Source organism: Meleagris gallopavo, chromosome 1 (assembly GCF_000146605.3).
Source record: "Meleagris gallopavo isolate NT-WF06-2002-E0010 breed Aviagen turkey brand Nicholas breeding stock chromosome 1, Turkey_5.1, whole genome shotgun sequence".
In the NCBI taxonomy this organism is placed as follows: domain Eukaryota; kingdom Metazoa; phylum Chordata; class Aves; order Galliformes; family Phasianidae; genus Meleagris; species Meleagris gallopavo.
Genome location: NC_015011.2, coordinates 39590345 through 39617461, shown reverse-complemented (window position 1 = coordinate 39617461; position 27117 = coordinate 39590345). Strand labels below are relative to the sequence as shown.

The 27117-nt window shown below is 37.7% G+C and overlaps 1 protein-coding gene across 1 annotated transcript in view; it reads left to right on the top strand.

The window, feature by feature from the left end:
- PPFIA2 (PTPRF interacting protein alpha 2) overlaps window positions 1-27117 on the top strand; it is a 43731-nt gene that overhangs the window by 12630 nt on the left and 3984 nt on the right. Inside the window, exons 8-16 of the mRNA XM_019613605.2 lie at window positions 4405-4413; window positions 11377-11458; window positions 14564-14764; window positions 20259-20434; window positions 21267-21364; window positions 23200-23375; window positions 23470-23538; window positions 24438-24597; window positions 26311-26403. Of these exons, the coding sequence (XP_019469150.1) occupies window positions 4405-4413; window positions 11377-11458; window positions 14564-14764; window positions 20259-20434; window positions 21267-21364; window positions 23200-23375; window positions 23470-23538; window positions 24438-24597; window positions 26311-26369 (1030 nt within the window). The 3' untranslated portion in view covers window positions 26370-26403. The remainder of the gene's footprint in view (window positions 1-4404; window positions 4414-11376; window positions 11459-14563; window positions 14765-20258; window positions 20435-21266; window positions 21365-23199; window positions 23376-23469; window positions 23539-24437; window positions 24598-26310; window positions 26404-27117) is intronic.

Genomic DNA, 27117 nt, shown 5'->3' with positions numbered 1-27117 from the left:
TGATGTAATTAATCTAAATTTAAAAGTTTTCTTGTTTCTTCCTTAGAAGATGTTATTAGGATGTTACATTTCTTTCAGTTTCAATTGACTACTTCATTAAAATGTAATCATCAGTTTGCTTCAGTGATATGCTAAATTTAAAGACATCAAACAAAAATCTCTTTTGAATTAACATTTGCATATTGCAGTAAATGGATCTGTAACAAGTTTTTCTCCTAAAGCATCAAGGATGAATTAAGGAAGCTGTATAGAATTATTTTAAATATAATCTCATCATATTCCTCAAGTAATCTGAAAAGAAGAGGTTAGGATGCTTCAGTCATCCATAAATGTTTACTCTCAGACCTGAAATACATGATAGGTCTAGCTATTATTAAACTTCGTAAGTCTTAGGTAGCGCAGAAGCTTGAATGGGTTCAGCTTTGCCTTTCAAATGGCAAAGTGCCAGTAGTTCAAATCCTTTTCAAGTGTTTGATTTGATCTGCAACAATATGCACTATCTTCTTATATTTCAAAAAAGTATGTGTTATTGGTCATTTATTGCTGGTGTTTCACATGTACTCCACAGTACAGTGTTTCTTAGAAATGAAAAACAAGGAAGCTTGGAAATGAACATTTTAAAATTTAAAACAATAAAACCACCTGACCTGAAAATAAAAGGCATCCATGCTTAGATACAGGTTTGCCTGGAAATCATTACATCATCAAATTCAAAATGATTATTACATTTTTGAAAATGTTACTTTTAAGCTTGTACTTATAGCCAACCTGTCTCTCAGCACTGAAGAAAGGCTATGTTTATTTCATCCTTTGCAAAGGCCCAACGTAAGGCAAGGTTTGAAAGAGATTAAGATGCTACATAGTCCTAGATTGCCAAATAGATTTGACCTTATGCATGCTGCTAGTACAGTTAGAAATTTGTCTATGCCACCAACTTTCCCATTTATCCTAAATCCTACACATAAATTATGTTCGTGAAGAAAATTTATGTGCAAGTCAGCTAGCTATTAACTGGGTCATACTGACAGGATTCCAGCTCAAAAGCAGCTAAATTTTCAAATGTATTTATATAAATGTTAGTGTAACAATCATTACTTACTTTGTGGCTGCAGTGAATTCACTCACTGTGTCATGACATGACCATGCCATCTGGCCCTGTTAGAACGAGTCAAGAGCAGAGCATCCAACTTTCGTTTTTCCTTCAGTATTTGTTTGATTGGATAAGAATCTCTTAATTTTCTTTTTCTTTTATCAGTATAATAACATAAATCCTTTAATTTCACATCTCCAAGACAAGCTTAAGATGTAAGATTTATATCTTCCAAGGAAAATCAAAACAAAAAAGAATTTCCTATGAAGAATTTCCTATGAATTCCTATGAATTTCCTACGTACAGTTACTGTGTAAAATAAAATCTATTGTATGCATGGCCTTCTAATTAACCTGAAAGAGCTGCAATGCAACTAAGTCTTGACTGACTACCGTAATGAACATATCAAGCACCAGTATATTCCATATTAATAGAAGAGCTTCAGTTTCCTTCTAACTAGAATCAGGGTTGATAAATTCTGATGAATTCATTTGATAAATTGGATAAATTCCTAATAATGCTAAAGTCCTTCCTTGTGATGTTTTTCATTTTTAAATGTTTTTTAAAATGCTGAGTACAAGCAATAAAATAAGAGAATATTGGGGCTTAGATTTGCCTATGGAAAATTGAACCCATCAGTAAGCTACTTGAAAATATACGAAGGTAGGCCTTTTAATGAAATACAAGTTTGAAGCACTGTAGTCATCACTTAGATTCTTCTTAATCCACACAGTGCCACTTTAATTAGGTCTAATATGTGCAATTGAAATTAGAACTTGATATAATGTATTTTTTAATACAAGTAATATCTGTCCTCTGCACTATACAAATGGCTGTTTCCAATGACTTTCTTAATTGCACACATTTCAAAAAAATGAATCCAATTGAATTAATTAAGGTCTTTCTCCGTGCCATCCATCTAATGTTCCTGAATACTTAATGCTTATTAAATACTATTATATTCTAAACATACATGATTTATTTTCCAATGATAACTCTTAAGGATATATTTAGTTTAACGCCTTTTTTTTCCCTATTTTTGCTTACAGAATCTTTCAAATTTAGCAAATTCAAATTTAGCATTAAATTTCTTCCTTCCATCCTCATCAACCAGAAATTACCTAATATAGTTGGCTTTCAGATGGCTCTTTAGTACTTCCTCCCTTTCTAGCAAACAATACTCTGTTCAGTACCTGTTATTTCCTGTTTTCCCATTCCAGTGGAGGAGGGACAGATATTCAGCATTCTGATGAAATCATTGTTTGTATGCTGTAGCTACCATGGTTTTGCCATGACTGGATTGGGTTTTAGTCCTTCAGATATACATAAATATGATTATTTATATATATATATATATTTTTTTGCCAAACATATATTTACTCTTCACTTGATTGAAAACTTCTTTGAAATAGCCAATGAAAGCTTTCACAACATTATAATTGTATCTCTCTATTACATTAGGTACTATATTTGGGGAATTCCTTTCCTATTGTAGCGTTATGAGCGTAGAGGATTGTTAAATCTTACTTTTATTACTATAAAGATGAAGAAACTGAATCAATGAATTGTGTTTTAAAGAACATCATAAATAATATCTATGTTGAACTCATTTTAAAAGGAAACTGAATTTTTAAAATAATATTGTTATGCTTCATCAAAAGTTGTTTATTCTTTTCTCCATACAACTTATTTCAACTATTTACATTTTCTATTCAGTCAAAATCTGACAAAGCCCAATTCCCTGCCTTATCCACACAGGTGTATCAACTGCAATTTGAGACTTCTTGACAAATATAAACATCTACTTGCAAACGTGCAGCTGATCTCCTGCAGATGCAAATATCACTTCCAATTAACTGTTTAAGGGAAGAACCTATTAAACACAGCAGCAGAAAAAATATCTACATGTCTTTACTATACATCTAAGGGAAATTGTTATCTTCGTCCAATAAAATGGTAGTGAAGTGGTTGGCTTTCGAAAAAGTGAGTTCAAATTTAAAGATCCATTTTTTTCTCTAGCATTTTATTTTCTATGGAGAAAATGCTCAGGAAACAACAAGATGATCCTTGATCCTCTACTGTAATGGAGAAGACAGTCTTCAGGTCCCTTGAGTTACACCAAGGCAGCTGAAAACTTCCAACTGACTGAAGCTGCCAACAAATTTATCAGATTCTGATTAATCTTTTTTATTACTCTCTCCCATATCCAAAGGAGTATTCAGAGGAAGATGTAGAAAATAAGAGAGATGGTTTGATAGACTTTGGAAGGTCCAAAAGGAAAGGCAAAAGAGTTCAAGTCAGTCAGTACTTCTTTCTCAGTAGAAAATAAGGATGATAGAAATTTTGCCCCCAAAATCATGACGATCCATATTCAATCTTTGCCCCCAAAATCATGACGATGCATATTCAATCTTAATGGTCCCTCCAACACATTTGGTAATTCCTTGACTAGTTTTCTAGTCCTTTATTTATATTCCATACCTTCACTGTCCTCCCATTTCTTAATTTTACTTTCTTAAACTTTCTCTGTATGACTTTGTCATTTGTTTTCATTTACTTTTCTGTATTGTATTTTTTCTTCTCTCTCACAGCTGTTCTGCTTCTCACACACAAACACAGAAACAAAATTCAACATCTTGGAACCAGCCCCGTGCTAAACTTACTGAAATGAATACAACATCTTTGTAATTAATCAGAGCATAGGCATTTCACTTCAAAGTTTTCTTCTATAGCTGTACCTACCAAACCCTTTTATAACTCTGTAAATCATGAGTTAATAGAAATATAATATAATTCTGAGGTATCTGGATTTCATTCAGGCATATAATTTTCTTTTTATGATGGCAATTAGAGAATGTTGAAGAAATTTTATTATCAGTGATGGCATCCTGGTTTCTCATACAGGTACTGTTATCAATTATATTGGCAAAAATAGTTACCTAGAGGGAAAAACACTCAAACCAGAATGAAATTATTCAAAACAGAGCAGCAAACTTTAAGTTAAAAATCTATTCCATGTTAACCATATTTACAGATCTTTGGTACAAGTATGTTTTGTAGATGCACTTTGCTGAGTTGTTACCTAATAAATAACCAACATCAGTTTAATAAAAATCTCATTTTGAAAAATGCATCTGTTCTTCAAAAGAACACATAATTTTTTAAAAATATTCAGAGACCATTTAGAAAGATTTTGGTAATTATAATAATGCTATTATTTTATCTATCATATGATTTCTTTATGAACTACTGTATATTCATTAACATTTATGTACTTTTTTTTTTCCATTCATCTCTCTTCATCTCATGAAAAGCATATCTGGGTAAGTTAAAACACCATGGCTGCTGAACATATTCATTTTCAGCACCATGTTTGTATTCTATATTTTGTTCTTATTTCTTCTTCTTTTTCTCTTCTGTTTTCTTTTTCCTTTTTTTATTTTTATTTTTCTTCTGTTACTCCTGTATAACAATCTCATGCAGAAAAATGACCCAAATGAAACTTTTCAAAGTATTGAAAGCGTACAGAAATGTAGGACTTGTTCCTGCAAGGCTTAACATAATGAAGAAACTATTTGTAGGTAACTGCTGTGGAAGTTTTTAAACACATTTTGGGCAGTCTCAAGACCAGAATTATAAAGATACTTAAAGTTTAAGTCAGTGGAAAAATCACAACAGAGAAGGCCTAGAATACCAAAGACATTTATTCATATATATTCTGCTAAACTAAATCCCAGTGGACTCAAACTCCCGAACACTTAAGTAATCCAGAAAACATTCTTTTTTCCTTTTGAGCCCTCATGCTATATAGCAGTACAGTAATATTTCATTTGTGTATATGCCTTTGCTTTCTTTTTCACCAGTTTATTTTTAAGGATTTTTTTTTTAATTGTTATCCTGATATCAAGTTTAAAATTTCTAACTCCTCTTTTATCTACCATACAAATGTTCTTTCTTCTTTAATCACTTGCAGAGCTTAGGGAGCAAATTTCTTACATTCAAAGAATGTTTGAACTATAACTTCCTAAAGGCTGGAAAGACAGAAAAACTTGAAGAGAGCAAGGTTTACCACATTAACTTAGAATGTATGATTATGAAATGGCTTTGTAGAATTAGATTTGGTAAGATTTAATCAACCCGGGAATTCCAGGCATCTCTAATTTAGAGCACTACATATAAGATTGCAAGGTTGTATGTTGTGCAAGTCTGTTTATTTCACAAGCGTTTTCTTATTTTTTCATAGTCACTTTCTGTAGGTCTAATTTTTAGGGCACAAATTAAGCATTCCTGAATATGTATCCCTTAGCTTAATGTATGTCTTCAGTTAAAGAAAGTCACCCTTTACATTGCATAGACTTATTATGTACACATACATGGAACAATAAGAGTAAATCTGCTTTCTTAATCTGTACTGTATTGTGCTAAACTTAAAATTGAATTTCTTCATTTTATAGATTTAAAACCTTCTATTTGTTACTTGCTTCTTGATTCAGGCCTGTTTTCATCTCTCAGTCATTCTTTGCTGAAAAGTCCTTAAAAGTTTTCTTTACAAAAACTTTTGTAAAGATGGAAATTGAATTTTGCCCATCGTTTTGCCCGCCTATTATGCACAATATCAAAAAGAATGAGAAAGAACAAGGAGTTCAAATGATTTAAAAGTCATGTTCCCTGATAGCCAAAGTTACATCAAAATTTTACTCAATGTTTAACTACTGTAGTCTTTAGAAGTCAGATGCATCCTTTCAGATTAAATTAAATCGCTATTATATGGCAACATCAAGTCTTTTTTTTTTTCTCTACTTCATTGTTTAAAAATATTTGTAGCCCTGCAGAAAAAAAAGTAGATAAAAAACTGATTTGCCTTAGACATTTAATGCAATTATTAATTTATGTAAGTGCAGCTAAACTCAACCAGCTTATTTTGTCATCTGATGACACTACCCTGACGATTCTGGTCTCTTACAAATATTTAGGAAAAGCAGTACAAAAGACAAAATTTAAATCTTCATTTCAATTCATTAGAAATCTTCTGTACTAAATTTTGGTGTTCTTGAATGTGAGTAGATTACCTTTGGCAATGCTGTACAGATGAGAGACAGATGTGTTTAATCTTACCTTGAAATTATAGAATTCCTCAGGCAAACAGTATATCTTGTGTGCATTTCTCTTCTAGAAAACAGTTTTGTAGTATTTGGTTGTAAACTACCTATTTTAGTATTTTTTATAATAATAACACTGGTGGTAGCAATAATAACAATAATAAGAGAATCTGTGAGGCAAACTCTTCAACTTGTCTTTTAGAGAAAGTATTTTATAAGTTCATTTTATGGGATCCAAATCACCCATTGCCCAAAATTTCTAGATAAATTCTGCTTCTATTTTACTATCATTATTCGGTCTTGATTTCGCTGTGCCTCATTTTCAGTTTATCTCACATTTATGCTTACATTTTGACTGAGTCATTATAATATGCATAATATAATATCCCTGAAGACTCTTCTTGTGAACCTACTAGGACTTTCATAGTAAGTGCTATTACTTGCAAAAATATTATCTATGTTGAAATACTTTTTATATTCAGGTTTCTTCATGACAGTGTTAGGGTCCAGTTTCTATAATATGTGGAGTGTTTGGATTATACATGTCCAAAATTTTAGGCTGTTATTTCTTGTTTTGTCTCATGGTGAGAAGCTCCATCTTCATGAAGAAAATTGAATGACATTGAATGACATGCTTTAAATCAAGATTTTCTTAACTTCCCACACAAATTCTATTTGAAGAACACTCTTATTTTTAATAAAGTTCCTTGAGTTTTATGTGATGAGTTGGTAAGGGCTTCTGATACAGAACTAAAATTACCCCTGTGTAATGGAAGAATATATGAGAAATAGAAAATGTCAAGAACAACATAATTTTGGTCTTATAATTTTTCCCTTCTCTGCATCTGTGTACCCTTCATGTCCAGAGGGATGTTGCAGCATTCATAGTCCTCATGTCATAAAACAGTTATGCGCTCAGCTGTGGTATGTAGTTGTTCCTGGTGCTCATAAGAGTGATGCTAAAGAAAATGGGTCAACATAAAAGTATTAAGAAGTAAATCCAGAGAGAATTAAATCAGTGCTGGGGAAGCAAATCCACTTGTGTGCCACACAACTTGTGTGCAACACAATGTGGCATTTTTCTTTTCTGACTTGGGAAAAAAAAGAAAGAAAGAAAGAGAGAGAGAAAGAGAGAACAGACCACATTGTGAGGCACTCTCAAAAAACAGATGAATATAAACATCTCTCAAATTTTGGGAAAATGCTATGTAGCCAATGTTCGTGTAATTTCCTTACTTTGCAAAACCTGACTTGGGGTAACGATGCATTTTTTTTTAAGTAGCATATTGCTGTTAATTCCACAATGGAAAACAATTTTATTCTTGAACAATAATAATGTTATCTTGAAAAATATGGCATTAATTTGGAATTCATTCCAATAGAAGTAAGTGGTTTAAAGCCTTATCTGCCAAATAATACCATTTCTAGTAATGCTTAATTAATGTCAATTCTCCCTTATCAACTTGTTTTCATATGTTGCCAAAAACTAAATGTGCATGGAAATAATTACATTTTAATTCCTTACCTCCTTACCAATGCAAAGTGGACATACTGTAAGATGTAGTACTTTATTGTCAGTCTTAGGAGAATATCCCTACATTCCCCTGCAAAGCATTTTCAAAATTAGAGAAACTGTACCATGCTATTCACTGTCTCCAATCTTTGTATTTGGGATGAAAGGAAGGAGGAGTGACAAGCTTATGTAGTTTATTTATCCTCCTCCTGTGATCAGTTGTCTGGTTTTGTAAGGAGAATAGCACTGCAGCTGCCACAGTCATATCTGGATACCTTCTCTTTTTTGGCTCAGGAGGCCACTGACTATCCTGAAAGCACTTCATTTCATTCTGTCTGTTCTAAAATACTCAGATTCTGTTCTAAAATAGGCAGATTACCCAATTCATTTTTCTTATTATTTATACTATTGGTCAAAGCAATACATGTTTTTTCCTACATGCAATTTGCAACTTATTTTGGTAGAACCGAGTTCCAAGAACTTCCTATATTACTTCATATCCAAAGACAATTTGCTATGACTGACAACTAAAGAATCTCTCTTAGTCAAGAGATGGAAACTCCTAGTTCTGATTTAGAAATTGTAGGTTCAGGTGATGCAGTACTCCTGATTTATATGAACAAATAGCCAAAGCATACTGTTTTTAAAAGAGTAAAGTATAATTTAAATGATCTTTAATATTGGAGAGGCATTTAAATGAAACATCCTGGGGAAGGAAATTCAAGTTTGAAGCATGAAATTATTTTCAAGGGAAAGAAATATTACAAAAAATCCTTTTAGTATTCCACATAAATAAGTGAGGCTCAGGTCTCATGGTAACTGTATTCCCTGTCCGTGGTTGAGTAGAGAATTTCAGCTTTACACTAGATATATTTTCAAGCCAAAGCTCTTTTTTCCTACAAGCCAAGACCCTTTGAATTATGTATTTATCATACTGTAGTCTTTAGTTATAGCATAGTGTCTTATTTCTGACCTGGTCTCATTTTCTTCAGGCAAAATCAATAACTGCAGCTATATTTTCCTTTAGCTGAGTGAGCCAGACTGCCTCTGAAGTAGAAGTGTTTTCCCACTCATGAAGGGTGCACCTGGGTAATGTTTGGCCTACAAAACAAGCCTCAGGCCAACTCAGATGCTACAAAGTCACAGGGAGCTCCCTAGAAATACTTACATTTTAGTTCCAATATAAAGAAATTAACTTTTTTATGGACATGAGAACTTAAAGTGACAAGGCACCTTCTGCAGCACCTCGGTTCCTGAGGCCACATGGGGATTTAACACCAAATTAAAGAAATAAGCCACAAGTTCTTCCTGAACCTCATTTCCTTGGAGACCGTATGCTACTGCTCTCCTGCTCTGAGCAGAAGACTGTCACAAACAAGTGGCCAGTGGCCCTCAAAATCATTATTTCCATCTTATTTATTTATTGTGATAGCCAGCCCAGTTCTTTCAGATGTGATGGGTAAAGAGAAATACTCCAGATAAGGAAAAATCTAGAATCAGGTTCTTCTGATGGTGGTGATTCCAAGAGACTTTAGGCCAGAGAGAAGGAGCTGCACCCTGGTCTTGGGCTAGCTTTAGAGAGGAGAAATTCCTGTGGAGTTTTGCAGGGTCTGTGTTTTGCCCTGGGATACTGAACCCAGACAGATGAGAAGGGGCTAGCATCAAAGACTTGGCTCTCCCTGAGGACAGCTATGCCAGATAGCAACCCTGCTGGCCCCAGGAGATCTGCCATCCCCTTGGGGTTTTGGAGGGATGGCCAGGCTAGATCACAAGCACCCTGCAAAGATATCTCTTGGGGAAAGCTGAACCCAAATTCCCCATCTGTGGATATCTGAGATGTGGTTGTTTTGCTGATAGTGGCCATACCTCAGCTCTGCTTTAGTAAAAAACAAGTATATGCCTCTATTGGGCCACACTACTGGTCTTCCTGGGAGTAAGCGACTCTACAGCTATTGAAGGTAACGTGACATTTGGGTGCCCAAGTAGCAAGTCTTTCTCATCTTACGGAGGATTGTGCCATCATAGGAAGCAAGGGTAGCTCTTCAGTGTCTTTGGACTGCCAAGTGGCAGTGGATCAGCTAAAGAACTGTGCTGCAAAGAATGTGTAGGAGGAGAAGCTAAATAAGCTTCAGCAAAGCTGTCAAGAATCTGTAGTATTGTACATTACCACAGCAGCAACATAGAAACTAAAGCAGCTGTCTTTCTATTAATGCTCAGAGTGAGGGATTTAAACATTTTTGCAAAATTGTTGTTTGAGTTCCATGTTTTTACTAAAGCCAAGTTGTCTCAATCTAGCCCCTTATCAGTGCAAAGATCCCCAAAGCAACACTCCTTGTAAGATCACTCAATTGCTTTTATCTGCTGTGATTTTGCAGTACATATACTTGAAAGGCTGCTTAGGCAGTGAAGAATTGCCAAGGGATAACAACCACAAAGGCTGTAGTAATAACAGAGGACAAAGCTGAAGCTATAATTCCAAGATTTCCTTGTTGGGTGGGAATGTAAGCAAATTTTAATATCCATTAGCATAGTCCCTATCTAATTTTGTTTTCAATACAGCTTATTGCTGAGAGCATTCTTCTGTGTTTTGCTCAGTAGGGAGCTGCTGAAAATATGTTGTTAAATATCAGGAAATAGAAACAACTTACAGAAGGACCACTTCTGCTATGCCACCACACAAAGGGACCTTTATTCATGCTACCTAATACAATAGTGCTCAGTTAGACGCCTGGTCAAGTGGTTGAACACATTGAATATAGAACATTTTACTGATAGTGTGGCTGACAGACCTATACTTTACAAAATATTTAGCACTACTGTATTAGAAGTGCATTTGAAGCTTTGAGAGTGGTACTTTTGCCATGGTTTTTTATACACATTCATTGCAGTCCAGAGAAGCTGCAGAGGCAGTAGTTGGATTGGTATCTGTTCAATTCTGTAAAAGTATATCCATACGTGTGTATATAATTGAGAAAGCAAATTCTATAATCGTAAAAATGTGTACCTCATTAAACCACATGGATTTTCTTTGTATGTAAACAAGACAAAAACTAATAATGTGCAACTACTAAGTATTTAACCAACTCTTTATTAACCATGGATGGCTTATTTAAGATGCAGAACATTGTATTCCATTCCATTCTTGTATTCCAGAGGCCACAAAATTGTACATGGCCAGTCCAACAAGGTTTTGTGTTTCAAACACAAAGAACCCATAGATCCTGCTGCATTACATCCAATCTTAGCTAAGGTCTGAAAGCAGGCCATTTGGGGACATTCTGAGTAATGACCAGACCACAGCTAAACTAGGCTCAGGAGGAATCCCAGAATTTTCCCAGTTTCCCAATGTCTTCTATTGTCTGAGTGGTCCTTCTAATAGAGAATACCCCAATTCTTTATTGCTTCAGATCAGTACACATAGAAACTTTTTGTATGTTAGGTGTCAAAATGCACCAAAGGTCATCAAAATTCACTAAGGAAAAAAAAAGTTAGGAATAGAATAAGGAATATGTTCAAACAAGAGAAGGAGCTATAACGTTCATTGTGAATTCTCTGCCTTTTCTATGCCTGTCATTGTGCTTCACTGTTGTTACCCTTAACGATGGGGCACGGTTGCATCTGTATTGTCTTTATACACAGCTCTGCATATTTAACAGCTTTTGATTCATTTTTAGACATGAACTTCTGGAAGAAGCTCGGAGAAAGGGTTTGCCTTTTGCCCAGTGGGATGGGCCTACGGTGGTTGCCTGGCTGGAAGTAAGCATTTCTCACACTGGTGGGCCACTTCTTTACCTAGATATCATTCCAAATAGAAGGAATTGTTTTTTATTCACTTTCACCTGAAATGTGGGAGATGCAGGTTGAAATCCTTATGACAGGCACTTCCTTCATCTTTACCATCAGTTGAGGTGCTGAGGGCTATCCTTTATTTCGAGGGTGTATATGAATGGAATTTGGAATACATCCAGAGAAAATTCTTCAGCAGAAGTTTCTAAAATCAATTTTAGTTTTAGGTGAAGAAACTACTTGAAAAACACCTACCCAGACCTTTAGGGAACATGAAGGCAGAATGTCAGGATGTTCTCATACATTATAGACAATCATTTCTACGTGACACCAGCTCTGTGCAGACACAAGCTCTTTGTTGGCTAAAGCTGTAGCATCTGTTCTTTGTCTGCACCGAGTATCTCTATGTATTCCCAACTATTCTCATGTCTGATCATCAGAAATAATCTGCAGAACTTTTCCCTGCAACTAGAAAAAATAGCCCCGCTTCAAAGCTTTGACAGAAGCATGTTCAGGGAATAAGTAAAGAGTGAGGAATGAAAGAAGCTGACATTTACAAAACTTCCACTTCACATTTTATTTGAAGGTTCCTAATGAAAAAGGATGAAATTAAAACTGCAGAGAGGCTTTCAAGCATTCAGACATAACCTTGGAAAATGGGATGATATCTTTCTTCCAGAAAAACAAACTGCTATCAAGGAACATTTGTTAATTTGGCTGGCAAATGACTTTTCTGGGAAGTATAACAGTTGTGTAGCCAGATTTGTATCAGTCAGAAATATTCACTATTACAACAAATACTGATTTATTGGTAAGGTGCACATGCAAAGGTCTAAGTATTTCCAAGTACTGAAAACAGTTTGTCCCTTAATGTCCTCCACAGTGATGTAAATGTGGGGATATTTCTGGCAATTTAAGTTCTGATTTTATTTACTTATTTATTTATTTTGCCTTGATTCTTAGCTCTTTCATTGGAAAGATATGCTTTCCAATGCCTCAGAGAGATGTTGTAAAGAAAAATTGATATCTCTGAATTTCTAGGGAAACGTAATGAGAGTAGCACAGGAAAGCCCATGCCAAAACTTGTGTTGCAGTATCCAATGCAAACTGTGTCCTGATGATAAAAATATATGAGGCAGAAGTGTTGGAATTATTCAGTGAGCATCAGTGCATTCAGCCATCAGATAGACACGGTGTGCATTCCATACTCTCCTGGGGAAAATGTAATGTGTGACCCTGGGAATAAAAACTGAAATTAATATTAAAGGAGCCAAAGGGCCAATTTGAAGTAGTAGATGTGATTGCAGTTGTGATATGTCCAAACTTTTCAGGGCTCAACTTCTCAGCATTAGCATTTATTCTGGTCATTTGTATGTAGCACAGACATAGCTGAGATATATTTTAAGAACTGTGACTTTTCTTAACTAAAGAAAAGTGTATCAGACTTGAACTGTGGATTCACTGCCTACTATGTGTGAATTCCACACTGTGAATGTATCCTGTTTTTAGGGATTGTTCTCATCCACCTTCATTTTCTGATAGGGACAGCTGTTTGTTAAAGAACTAATTTACCTAATGAGCAGCAAACACATGAATCTGTTTCTGCACAGTGAATAACTCCCAGTGTTCACACATCTCTGCTTTTCAAGCGCAAATATGAAAAAGAAACAATGTTAAATTAAATGAAAGTATTAAATATATTTAAGGTCTATATGTAGTTTCCACATGGGTCTTTGTTTAAGTGCAACTGTATATCACAGAATGTCAGGGACTGAAAGGGACCTCAAAAGATCATTTAGTCCAATCCACCTGCCGAACCAGGAACACCTAGACTTAGTCACACAGGAATCTATGTAAATCTTGTTTTCATTTTTGATTTTCAAGAAGCTTTTTATATCATTGCAACTAAACTGAGATTAGATCATATTTTCCAGGTTCAGACTAGAATATTTTGCTGCACAGCGGAAATCTCACATTATACTTTGTGCTTCCCAACGCCAGTGGCAAGAACTATGTTCTAAAAAATCCAAAATGTCACCTAGAGTTAAGTACCTAGATAAGTTGTTCTTTGTTTTCCATTGTGCTATCCTCAGAATCTCAGTGGTTATGGCATTTGCTGCCTATATGTGCTTCTCACACTTTTCTCTATAGTATAATGTGTTTCACACCATGACAAGAACTTCCAATCTGTATGTAGCCCTACTATGGAATTACCTCTTTTGGGAGCAAAGATGTGTAGACACTGATAGTCATATCAGTGAGGAAACTCGGAAGACCTGGAAGAATTCGTACTGAGTGCATTCCAAGAAAGAGTGTTAGAGATAGAGAGCACCTCTTAGAAAAAAGGGCCAGGAGGCTGTGCCACTTCGAAACACAAGGCGGCTGCTGACCTAGGCTAATAAGTCTCCTAATGCTCCTAGTAAGTAGAGAAACCTGAAGTAGCAATTAAATATCTTCTGAATCCATGGTGATGTAGTTGTGCTCACATCTCACTGTAACTTCTAACCAGAATTTCCAGTCAGGTTACTGCCATACCAGCTTGTTCCTGAATTTGCAGTAAGCACAGCCCTCACTAGGTTGGTTATCTGTACTGTGCTTATTTCTATAAAGAAAATACAAGCTGCGAATGATAAAACTGCCCCACAAGTATACCATAGGGACTAACATGGAAAGAGAATGAAAACCAGTTTAGGACAAAATGGTAAAAATAACTTAAATGATTCCTATTTGTTCTGTGCATGGTAAGACTATAAAACCACCAGTGATGCTGACTCGTGCCACAGTTTGCTTGAGGGCACAGGAAAGAAGTAGCCCAGATGATGGAGAAACACAGCTCTAAAAAATAATCCAAAGGATTCCTTTAAATGTCTGGCTACAATAGAAGCAATAAAGAATTCCTGTGAAGTCATGGCAATTTCAGTGCTTCTGAAACAACTTCATTTTAATAAAGACTATGATAATTATACTCATTTGTGTGTATTACTAAGGTTATTCAGGTTGATAGGTGCCTCAGTGATTAATTTCATCTGAAAAATGAAGTGGTGCTTGGAACAAATGTGTGCTTTGTCTCAACAGCTCTGGCTGGGAATGCCAGCTTGGTATGTGGCCGCCTGCCGTGCCAACGTGAAGAGTGGAGCCATCATGTCTGCTTTATCTGACACCGAGATTCAAAGAGAAATTGGAATCAGCAATCCTCTTCATCGCCTAAAACTCCGATTAGCAATCCAGGAGATGGTATCACTCACAAGCCCATCGGCACCTCCAACATCTAGAACAGTGAGTTCTGTTCAGATAACTTCTTTCCCACTTGGTTCTGCAGGAGATTGCAGAAAGGCTTTGGTAGTAGCAGAGTGACTCTGGTAACCCACAATTCCCAGTCAATGTGAACAGTCCTATGGAGAAGCATTTGTTCATCATTCACTTGATTATTGATCACCGATATATTTACCTTATTTGTAATTTTACTTGTAGTTTTGCCCTTCTATTCCTTCAGGTGAACTATCCCAGCCAAATCAGATTGTCTTTTTTTGTTGTTTACCTTTTTATCATTTGTGGGGTTGTGTAATGCAGGAGGGAGGAGGAGTTGTTTAGGAATATAGCTCTTCTGAATCTTGTTTCCTTTCCTCTTTTTGTACCCTTTCTAATGATTTACGGTCTGATTTGGCTGCTTGAAGATACCTCGTGCTTTTAGGAGAAGCACTGATTGGAGGCGTAGAAGGCAGAAGTGGAACACATGGGAAGGAAAGAAGTAGAGACAAAATAAGTTTGAAAGGAAAGAGGGGAATATATTAAAAAGAGCCTGAAAGTGCACTGGGGGAGAGCAAAAATGTATGTGCTATAGATAAAAAGACATTTTTTTAAATGGAAAATGGAGAAAAACAGGCCAAATGGATGAGGAGAAAAAGAAAGAAGGTAACGAGAGGGGAGTTACATGCTGAAAGGCTGATGGTGATGGCTATGAAGAATGCAACAGAGGCTGAAACAACAAAAAAACTCCTGAACAAGTTAAAAAGTAAGGTTTGATTGGATGGGAAACGTGGCATAGAAGTGAAAGACAAAGACTACTGCTTACATAGTGCAGCCTGGACTTCTAATGATATTAATAATGTTAATAATTGTCTTTTGTAATCTCTAATTTTCATGGAATTCATGAAGCATCTTTTGGTAGAAATTAGAATTGAGATACCTTGGAGGGATTTAGCAATTTATCCAGAACCATTGAGGTATGTAAGCAGTTGAGAAACTGGGCAAAAGGACCCAAATGTTCCCATTGGTTGGCCTTTCAACTTCACACTGCTAAGAGGCTTTCAAAAATTATAGTTCCCAATCTGATACTTCCTCCCCACAGAAACCTAACCATGGTGATGTCACAAATTCTAATGCGAGTATATATTATAGACACAATACAGTGTTGAATTACTAAAAATACATTTACTATCAAAATCCATTTTGGATATTTTTGATTTCAAAGCACAAGAGAATCATCACTTAGAAAATAAGAAAACAACACATTCAAGCTAGTAGCTTGGGAATAATTTGCTTTTGACTTCTCCTTATGTAGCTGGCAGCAAAATGCTGCACTGCCCTCAACTGTGCATTTCTGAATCCCAAGTCTTTCTGCTTCCCCTCTTCCTCAGGAAAGGAGCTAATTTACTGCAGCTCCCAAGAAAGCACAGTACATTCCACCTTGTGTGCACAGCAGGCTTCCCACCCCTTTCCTGCCTCATCTCATTGTCCTTGCAAGAATTTAAATGAAAACAGGTCAAAGAGGAAAACGGTCTTATAAGTGTTTTCTCTTGACATTTTTGTTTCACAGAAAGGTGGGGGAAGCAATCATTATGAGCTTGTGATTTGTGCAGAATATTTAGTCTGGAAGGTCTTTGAGAAATGAAGCTTACCTACAGATAAATCCATGACCTAAAGATTGTATTTGTACTTGCGTGTATTGGAGCTTTAATTCTTCTTTCCTTTGCGGCTGTGCTCATCCATCAGTGCTAGCTGAAACATTCCATCACGTCTGTTTGGACTCCTCTAACAAAGACACAAACCCAATTGTCTCAAGTTGTCTCTAACTGCAGCTCGGTAGAGGCAAGATGATGGTTGTGCTGATGGTGATGCTATACGCTGTTAACTTACAGTGGTGCTGCCTTTCTTCTTTACCACTGCTTACCTAATGTGGATCCCTCCTGCCTCCCTGCGGGCCCTGCTCGTAGCCCTCAGGCAATGTTTGGGTGACCCATGAAGAAATGGAAAATCTTGCTGCTCCAGCTAAAACGGTTAGTCCTTCCCTTTGCATGTAAGCATTACCGCAGTGCTCAAAGCAGCTTCTGCAGGCTGCTTCCCAAGCATGCCAGTAGAAAGAGCAATTCTGCTGTTTCTCAGCAAAAGAAATTTCAAACGGTGTTGTAATCACAAAGATTGTGCAAGCCTAAAAGTTGAAGTTCTACATTGCTGTTTTTCTCTGCCAACTTGAAACTTCACTCAGTGAAATAATGAAATCGCTGAAGTTTGGTATTGTTGGTAAAAATAAACATAATGACACTCAACTGACCAGAGGAAGAGTTCATCCTGTTTAAGTGGTCAACCAGAACAATATATTTTTGCTGTGTGAAAAAAAAAACACTGTTCAGTCTATTTGTAAGAACACGGATTTTATTGTGAACATTACAAGATCTAATACTCAGTTTTGGAGAGGAAATGACTGTGTTTTGATCATGAACCATAGAAAGTATTTGAGATAATGCTGTAGAGTTTCACTAAACTATAAAGATTTTCTATCTTGAACACAGGTAGATTTGCCCTGCTAAAATTTTATGGTTTTAATCTTTGTAATCCTTCTGGTAGCTCATCCCAAGGCACTGGAAGTAACTTGAGTTTAGAAATTTTAACAGTACATTTTGCACATATGTTTTCAACCATAGTAAGATTGCCATTTGCATGAAAGCCACATCTTCTTTTTAACTCATTTTTATTGTCTTTTTACCTGCTTTACTAATTGCTTCCTGTTGATAACACAGAAAGAGTCTGAAGAAGGCAGCTGGGCCCAGGTATGACCTTTTTGCATTAATTTTTTTTTTTTTAATGTAAGGTTAACAATAATGTAATTAACACATTGTCAATAGTCAAAGAGAAGAATGGTATTGTGACAGTATCTCAAAGACTGAACTGTAATTTGCACATGCTATTATTCTTCATTACAAAAAAAAATTCTTCTTCAGACAGGTTTCCTTAAAAGGAAATGCTGTGAGGTATACAACATAATGATTTGAAGGGCATCAACACAGTCCTTTATTTTACATGCCCTTAACTAATATGATTTGTTAATATCCCAAGGATGATAAAGGATTAAAGCATCCAAATAAATAGCGACAAGTGTCTTGCTACCCAGAATGCTGGTAGTTTAATAGCCCCAAAATATTCTATGGAATTAGCACATTTGGGATACCCCCAAATACTAGCAGAAAGCATTTACCAATCATTTCAGTGGAGTAGGCTGTGTCCTCGCATTCAGCTTGGAGGATTTTTGTTCTCTGAATATAGAATCATAGAATCATAGAATCACTGAATGGTTTAGGTTGGAAGGGACCTTTAAGATCACCTAGTTCCAACGCCCTGCTATAGGCAGGGACACCTCCCTCTAGACCAGGTTGATCACAGCCCCATCCAGCCTGGCCTTGAATGCCTCCAGGGAGGAGCATCCACAGCCTCACTGGGCAATCTTTTCCAGTGTCTCACCACTCTCACAGTAAAGAATTTCTTCCTGACATCTACTCTAAATCTATTATCTTCCAGTTTAAAACCATTTCCCCTTGTCCTGTAGCTCTTTACTTAGGGCAACAAAGTCTCAAAGTCTCGGAATTAGAGATGAGGGAGCTTGTTCCAGTCCACATGTTCTAGAACTCCTCTCTACAGAGCTAACTTTACCTGTAATGGGTTTGTCAGAGGGCTTTTTTGCTGTTGTTTTATCTGATAACAGCATCTGATAAAAAATGAAGCAGTGTGGGTGATGTGATATGAATGGAGGCCCCAAGCCCAGCACTGAGTCAGGTCCTGTGTGGTGACCAGGTGGGGACACACAGAATGGAACAAGATTTTGCATCACAGCAGATAGGGATGCTTGGCAGTGCCATGGAATCCAGACACATACAGCAGAATCATTTAGTTTGTAAAATACATTCACGTTTGTCCAACCATCTACCTGACCATCAAGCAGCCATCACTAGGCCATGTTCCTTAGTGCCCCCAGTAAGGTTATAGGCTTGTTAGGTCATGTCCTTGTACTCACACATCCAATTGCAACCATGATTTTTGCTTGGTAAATTCACATTTAGGGACACAGAAAGCCTAAATATTTTTAGCCAGCTACGTTTTAGAGATAGTCTCTACCTCCCAGATAAACCAAGAAAAGATTTTCCTGTTTTGAGAATAGACAATGAGACGTGCCAAGAATTTGAGATCCAACATTTCTAAACTTACACCATCTGTTTTTAGAAGAATTAGAGGCACAAGTGTATAAATCACACCCAAGTACCAATCTACAAATAGTCTTGTATAATTAGGAACAACACTTTTTGCGTTAGTTGAACTGTGAAACATTTATATTCTTAAATTTCCTTCTCTGTAAAATAAATGCACATGCACAGTCTTACTGTCTTTATTATGATATTCCTCTTCTCTTCAAAATCTCACAAGAATGAGAGATGGGGGCACTGTATTTTCCCCCACAGAAAGTACATTTATCCTGCCCTGTTAACTGTTTGTCCACAGTTAGAGGAGACACACTAAACTAAAAAGACAGTTAGACTTGGGAACAATGCTCAGAACCAAGCACCACCTTCTTAGGGAGGTGTGAATCTTGTGATTTATGAGTTATTTTTTCTATTAGGTTGTAATGTTACCAAATTAATCAACAATAAGGTGAAAAATGTATCTGTTTTGCATCTTAATTATGCAAACCATATAAAAAAATAGTACAATATGCATGTATTTGTTTCAGATACTTTTTCCTCACCCTCCTGAAATCTCAGCTGCACAACGTAGTAGCTTCATGTCTCATTTCTATGAGAAATCTGGCTTGCTCACATTTTAAAAATTGAGCTTACAAGGCTTAAAGTTATGTTTAAGATGGTCACCGCTGAAAATACTGTATTTTGTCACCTGCTGAAGACCACTCGTAAACTTGGCTGACAAATGAAATAAACATTTAGTCTCAGAAATAATCATGAATTGCAGAAATGAGAAAAGCCATTAGCTTCTATTGGGGAAATCATAGCCTTCCCCTCCCCCCACACACACAGAGCAACTCAACTTCAGTTGGTTCCCTGCAGCCATGTTTGCGTTACCAAGCATTATGCAGGATCTACCTGGCATATCTATTCCAGAAGTTGAATGGATAGCCTGTAAGACCATGAAGCAAACACATTTTGATTGTGTGACGTACTGGCATGCATTTAAAAGACAAAATGGAAACTATTACTTTGTGTTCTAACAGTTGTTTACGTTTTGAACAGATAGCAAACAAGATTAAAAATGCTAAATATTGCTATTAGTAACAAATACTTCAGAGTACCTGGCAACTCCAAACTAGGAAATGTCAAAATAATGAAAACAATGCATGTTTTTCCTTTAGATTGACTTTCTAAGCTAAGAAGTCTTGCTAGAACCAAGCAGAGTATGTCAATATAGTCTTCAGTCTGTGGTGCAACCCAGAACAAACTTATGGAAATGACCCTCCCCCCACTTCTTTTCTTTTTTGTTGATTTTTCTTTAGACCCTGGCCTATGGGGACATGAACCACGAGTGGATAGGTAACGAATGGCTGCCCAGCCTGGGCTTACCTCAGTACCGCAGTTACTTCATGGAGTGCCTGGTCGATGCGAGGATGCTGGATCATCTGACGAAGAAAGATCTGCGTGTGCACTTGAAAATGGTGGACAGCTTCCATCGGTATGTCTGCACATGCAAGGCCTCTCGTGTCTGATGCAGCACTCAGTGCTGCTCAGAGCAACAGTGCTTGCTATTTGTAGTTCTGGCCTGGAAAACCTCACGGAGGAGTTTGTGCCGAGTGTCAAAAAACGTGAGCAGAGAGACCGACTCCTTCAGTAAAAGCAAATGCATCACAATGCTCCCTAATAACTGAGATACTGGTACAGATAATTTCATAATAAGCAGGGAACCATTAATGTATAAACAAAGCTGTTAATAACAGAAAACTAATAGTTAATCTATTAAGTGGCCTTAAATTATCAGAAAATGTTGGACTAAGATTGGAAGTCCTGAGTCTTTGTAATAATGAAAAGCTATTGTGTGCAGCACATAAAAGCTGCTCACAGAACAAGCACACTGGCAGTTGCTTGGGTTATCTAGGGACGTAGTCAGGAAGCTAAATTGGAAATATGGAAATAAAGGCTTTTGACTTCAGGAGAAATGATGTCTATGTGGCAAGAAGTGGATTTTGTTAAATTTGCTATCTGACATTTCTTTTTGAGGATTGATTTGACAAAACACTTAATTGGTCGCCCAAGGCCTGACCTTTTCTTAATGTTTCAGGTTACTTATGCTACAACATGTATTCAATCATTTTCATTTTGGTTTGTCCATTTCATTTTTAAAGTCTGTGGAGTTTTTTTTAATCATTTTGCTCTCCCTTTTTTCTCAAGACCTGTTACATGGGCCCCATGAAACAGCTCACGTGACATGCAGGAAATACATCCTAAATATGTTCCCACCTTCACATTTCTCTTTATTAACTCTGTAAATGTTTCTCTTTAAATAACAGAACAAGCTTGCAATATGGAATCATGTGTTTAAAGAGATTGAATTATGATAGAAAAGAACTGGAAAAGCGAAGAGAAATGAGTCAGCATGAAATAAAAGGTGATAGTTCCTGGGAATGAATACTGGGAATGTTTCTTCTGAAGCTTCACACTGCTAACCCCCTTGTCATGCCACTTAGCAAAGCATTTAAGCATGTGCTTTAAATAATCCTTGCACAAATCCAGCAGAACACAGAACCTCTCCCTAAATTAGGCATAGTAATACTTTGCTAAATTGGGGCTGCAGTTCTGAACAGTGGTTTGATATCCACCTTTTGCTAAATGGGATGCTGGGCACGGATCCTATCCATCTTTAAGTTTCAGAAGCAGAAGGCCAAACAGCCTCAGGTCAGTGAGATGTGTGGGGTAGCGCTGAGACACCTAACCCTGAGCACTTGGACAAATCTTTGCCCTTCATGTCCCAGTTCACAGCACAAACTGCAAGGAGATTGCTGGGGGGGAGGCCACCAAGGCAGTTGCTTGAAAAACATGCATATATACAGGAGCAGTTCCTAACAGAACCAATCTCATTAGAGGATTTAGCAGCTGATTTAGAAGTACTTTTCTGCACAAAGCTCTCTAGAGCAGTTGCAGCCTCGCTGCACAGCTCTCTTTTTTGTAGGTAGCAATTAGGGTTGTTGCTCCCCCCTACCTTCCCATGCTGAAAGTGAATCCTTTGATTCCTCAAGCATTGCCAGCTCTCAGAGTGACAGCAGTATGTGCCTTTCAAATGCAGTGTTTGTTGGAAGAACTGTAAGAAAAAGGTGTGTGGGGGAATTCAGAAGGGTAAAAGTCTTTGGGCAGGGCAGGTGATGGCATGCACCAAGCCAAAGACTTGGAACTGGAGGCATCAGATCTGCCTGAGTGGCTGTGGCTGGACTCTTGTATGGGGTTTTGGCTTTTGGTCTGGGATCTCAGAGTTGCTCCAGCAGTGCTGAGAGCAGGGTGACCACCAACACATCACCCTCCAGCCTGCACCCTGCTGACACAACCAGGCAGGGATTGGGCTCAGCAATGCCAGGCTGTGGTTGGACCCATCCTGACACCAAAGTTTGGGATGTGATGGAGAACACTGCTCCTGGGAAAAGCTCTGCTGTTCTGTGGCTTTAGAAAACCCTTCACTACTTCACAACACAAAGTCCAGCACAGTATTTCCCACTCACAGCTACAAAGAGCAGTGGGAGTAACTTTCTTTTAATGTAATGGACAGGGCAGGGTACTTTTTTTTTACAAGAGCAAAATCCTCTTAAATGGTTTCCCAGCTCTTTTTGTTGCCTTAGCCTTCTAATTTCCATACACCTGGATGGCAAAACCAGTTTTCAGAACTAATAATAGTTCCAGTCTCCAACACTGTGAACTTTCCGCCAGATTCTGCAGGTGCAGGCCCAGCCCACAGATGTCTGATACAAAACGCTCAAGTGAAGCCTCAAGGAATGGTATTGGTGCTGTGCATGACAAAGCTGTAAAACCTTGCTTAAGAATTGGAAAGGGTTTGGAGGGTGTCCATTACACCCCCCATGCTTTCTCAGGCCTGCTTGCTTTAATTTCATCTGTCTCAAAATGAGGTGATCATCCAGAGGCTCCTTTGGAGCTGATAAATGGACGAAGAGGTGAGAGGAACAGTGTTCTGGAGATGCCCTCTGGAGGCACGTGGGAAACAATTTTCTTTAGAAAGCATTCAGAACAACCATTTAACAACCATGTTAAGGGGAAGGCAACTAAAACTGCAAAGCTATTCCCACACCTTGGGTTTTCACTGGGAGTTACTGAAGCCATAGTATGCTAATAGTTTATTGATGTTCCCCATGCAGAAATTAAATCAGTTTGAATGCATGCAGCTGTACAGTTTGGAAGGTACCAGTTACCAGGCCCTGACCCAGTGTCATGTTCTTACAGATGTGCTGGTGTGGAGCAACGACCGCGTCATCCGCTGGATACAAGCGATCGGCCTACGGGAATACGCAAACAATATTCTAGAAAGCGGTGTACATGGTTCCCTTATAGCATTGGATGAGAACTTTGATTACAGCAGTTTAGCTTTATTATTACAGATTCCAACACAAAACACCCAGGCAAGTCTGCTCACACTATTTCTGCTTAGTCTGTACCCGTGATTGCCATTGATTCCTCTTCAACCATTTTAATTGTTGACTTTGGTATCTCTAGGCACGGCAGATCCTTGAGAGAGAATACAACAACCTTTTAGCACTAGGAACTGAAAGACGACTTGAGGAAGTAATTAATTTTATTTTCAGTATTTATAAACTATCACAGTAAAACATAAAAGTTGAATGCAATGCATGAAGATATGTTAATCCACCCATGGTTCAAAAGAGTCAGTTACAGATCTTTAAAAAAAAAATAAATTAGGAAATTTTTTAAAGTGGCCTCCATATGGCTACATATCCATTCATCCTTAGCATATGGGACACAAATGTGTGCACTGCACTCTTAACTTAAGATGAATGCTTTCCATGGAGGAAAAACATAGAAAGGTGCGTGGGAAGATGAGGGTAGATGGGGCAATGGGGAAAGGTCTGAAAGGTCTCTGTGACCTGTTCTTTGGACCACTTCAAACTTTTATTTGAAGACAAAACGGAGGACAGGAAAAAGTGTATTTCTGGCAGTTATTTTTTTTAAGACAATGTGCCCCACAGTGCAAGTGAGGGCAGTTACCTAGGAATCTCAAATCCACCTATGGAAAACATTCATCTCAAGGTCAGACTCTGGTGCAGAAATGTTCAAGGAGCAATAAACACTTTAAGGGCTTGACAAAAATGTGATACCTAGCAATTCTGTGCATGTTTAGTTCCATGCTAGAGCTTTACTTAAGCCTCCAACTGCAGTAACAAACCACTGCAACAAATACCTTAACAAACCACTATATTTATAACTTCTAAGAAACTATCCTCCAGCATATCAAGTCACTTACTTAAGAAAAGCTTTTCACCCTAGTGTTTAGTATTAATTTCTAAAGCATTTACTTTTATAAGAGCATCTCAAGTGCACTGGACACAGTGCAGCAAAGTAGGGCACTTGTTGCAAACCAGACCTGTCGGTGGGCGAGGCGGCAGCCAGGTGATCAACAGCAGACTTCCCTTGGCTTTATCCGACACAACTCTGTGTCTCAACAGAGCGACGACAAGAACTTCAGGCGCGGCCCCTCCTGGCGACGACAGTTTCCCCCCCGTGAGGTCCATGGCATCAGCATGATGCCCGGCTCCTCTGAAACGCTGCCGGCCGGCTTCAGGTTGACCACGACCTCAGGGCAGTCCCGGAAAATGGCAACTGACGGTACGAAGTCATTTCTGCACTTAAAGAAAACAGGAGGCTTCCCCTAGCATGCTAACCTGACTTCAGTGCACATCTGTCCTGCTACAAACAGCCAGGTTCACCTACTAGCCATAGGATGGATGAATAGAGTCTAGGACAGTGGATGGAGGGAATGACAGAGCACTGACTTGGCACGCTAGTGATGTTTCTCATGTTTGTGTAAGACTGTTCATTGAAAGTAAATGTAAAACTGGCCATCCTGATTGAAAAAGAAACATTCAAAAAGAGAGGTATTTATGCACTGATGTTCAATCTGAGAGTACATACAAGATCTAAACAACTTTTTCAGCTGATGAACCTCTCTATTTGGCACAGTTTATTTCAGAGGATGAGCTTGGGATAGTGATGGGACAAGGGGGAATGGTTTTAAACTGAGTCAGGGGAAGTTTAGGTTAGATATTGGAAGTTTTTCACACAAAGGGTGGTGACACACTGGAACAGGTTGCCCAAGGAGGCTGTAGATGCCCCATCCCTGGAGACATTCAAGGCCAGGCTGGATGTGGCTCCGGGCAGCCTGCACATAGCAGGGGGGTTGGAACTAGATGATCATTGTGGTCCTTTTCAACCCAGGCCATTCTATGATTCAGATGTTCTTTTAGGGTGCTGTCAGCTTTACTTTCCTATCTGACATTCAAAGAAGTCAAGTTTATAAATTGTTGTAAGAAGGCAGGGAGAAAAGGAAATTCCATTGTGGCTCTTCCATCAGATACGTGAACAATAAAAGCCACGCAAGTGCACTTGTCTGAAGTTCTGAGAAGAAATGTCCCATTTCTAACAAAGCTCTTTATTTCCTTTTGAGAGAATTTGGGTCTACAAACAGGTTTGTCTTACAGTAATGTAATACACTGTGGTGATTACATTTTGTAATTCTTTAATGAATTTGGTATGAAAATTCAAACATCTAAATTCCATTAAAGTTTCTCACCTTTTAAAAATATTTCTTTATAATTGCAGTTACAGATGGAATAATTTACTGATTGCATCACTGTATTCATCGACTTCACTGCTCATGTGCACGCTTTGCTTTTAATCCTGCACTTTTTGGTAATGTTGAAGCCGTACAACAAAAATCCATTCCAAGGCAAACTTCATGCACAAAGAAAGGTGCAAACTCCCAGGGCACTCCCACTTTCTGTAGTAGACAAGACCCTTATAAGCATTCATAGACTTTGTCTTTTAGCCTCACTATGAAGCAGAAGATACTATTCCCATTTTACAGATGGGGCACTGTGGCATAGGGGAAATTCAGTGATTCACCTGATTTAACTCTGGTCTTCCAGAGAGTTTATTACTGAGCTGGATACAGAATCTGGCACATCTAAAAATGAGGTAGCTTTGAGACCTATATCTTCATCTAGGATTTGGCTTCCTATCACCCACTGCTGAGAACACTCTGGTATTTAAACACCATGGCAAATACATTATAAGGACTTCTAACAAAATAAATTCAAAATTAAGTTTAAGCTGTACTTACTTACTTAAGGAATACAGATTCAACAGTAGACATGAAGAAACTTTGAATGAGTTCTGCACTAGATTGCACCCAGATTGTGTGGTAGAAAGTCACAGAGCAATTTAATAGCCATCCTTCAAGTGGGAAACAGAATTATTTATTTTATTCATAATTCTAAAGAGGTTCTGGTTTGTTTCTTTGTTTTTTCTTGCAATTTGCAGTTGCTTCATCACGACTGCAGAGGTTAGACAGCTCAACAGTTCGCACATACTCATGCTGACAAGGCCTAGCAAAGACGCCAGCACTGAATTGCTGTGAGTATTCAAAAGGGGCCAATGTGGAACCTCTTTATGTACACTGCACCCATTGCTCTTTGGCACTATTCAAGCAAGAGGCAGCATGGAGCAGAGGACCTAACTCAGAGCCACTGGGTGGCCATTTGATTAAACCAACGGTCTCAAGCTGAGTCCTGGCGACACTGCATCACTCCTTTCCCTACCTCCAATGGCAGGTTCACTCTGCTGGTATCACTTTAGCAGATAAAACAGTTTCCAGATGACTTCTCTGCAGGTGATGGCTTGCCAAGCATAGCAAGTGTGTTCTCTAAGCTAGAACAGGGGAGGGGAAGGCACAGGTACTTAATTTCCTTCATGCAAATTTGAAATAGTTCTACCAGGATCTGGGGAAAGAAAGAAAAACAACCTGGTAAAGCTGATGTGATTTATGTTTCTTTTCTTTTAATGAGAGATATGACTCCATTTAGAACACCAGGCAGCTGAATAAAACTAGGACAAAACTTCCCCTATACAGAAAATCATCCAAAATTATCCACTGTAGAGATTCTCAGTTCCAAAATCATGACCAGCATAAGAAAAGGACACTGAGCTGGATGCTTTACATCAAATCTTGTACCACAGTTCATGTTGCACTTCTCACCACCTCTCTTTTAAATATGTCTATGAATGACAGTTATCCTGCCTGAGTTCTGCAGAAAAATTTTGCTGCTGCTTCACAAGTTTTGCAAAAAA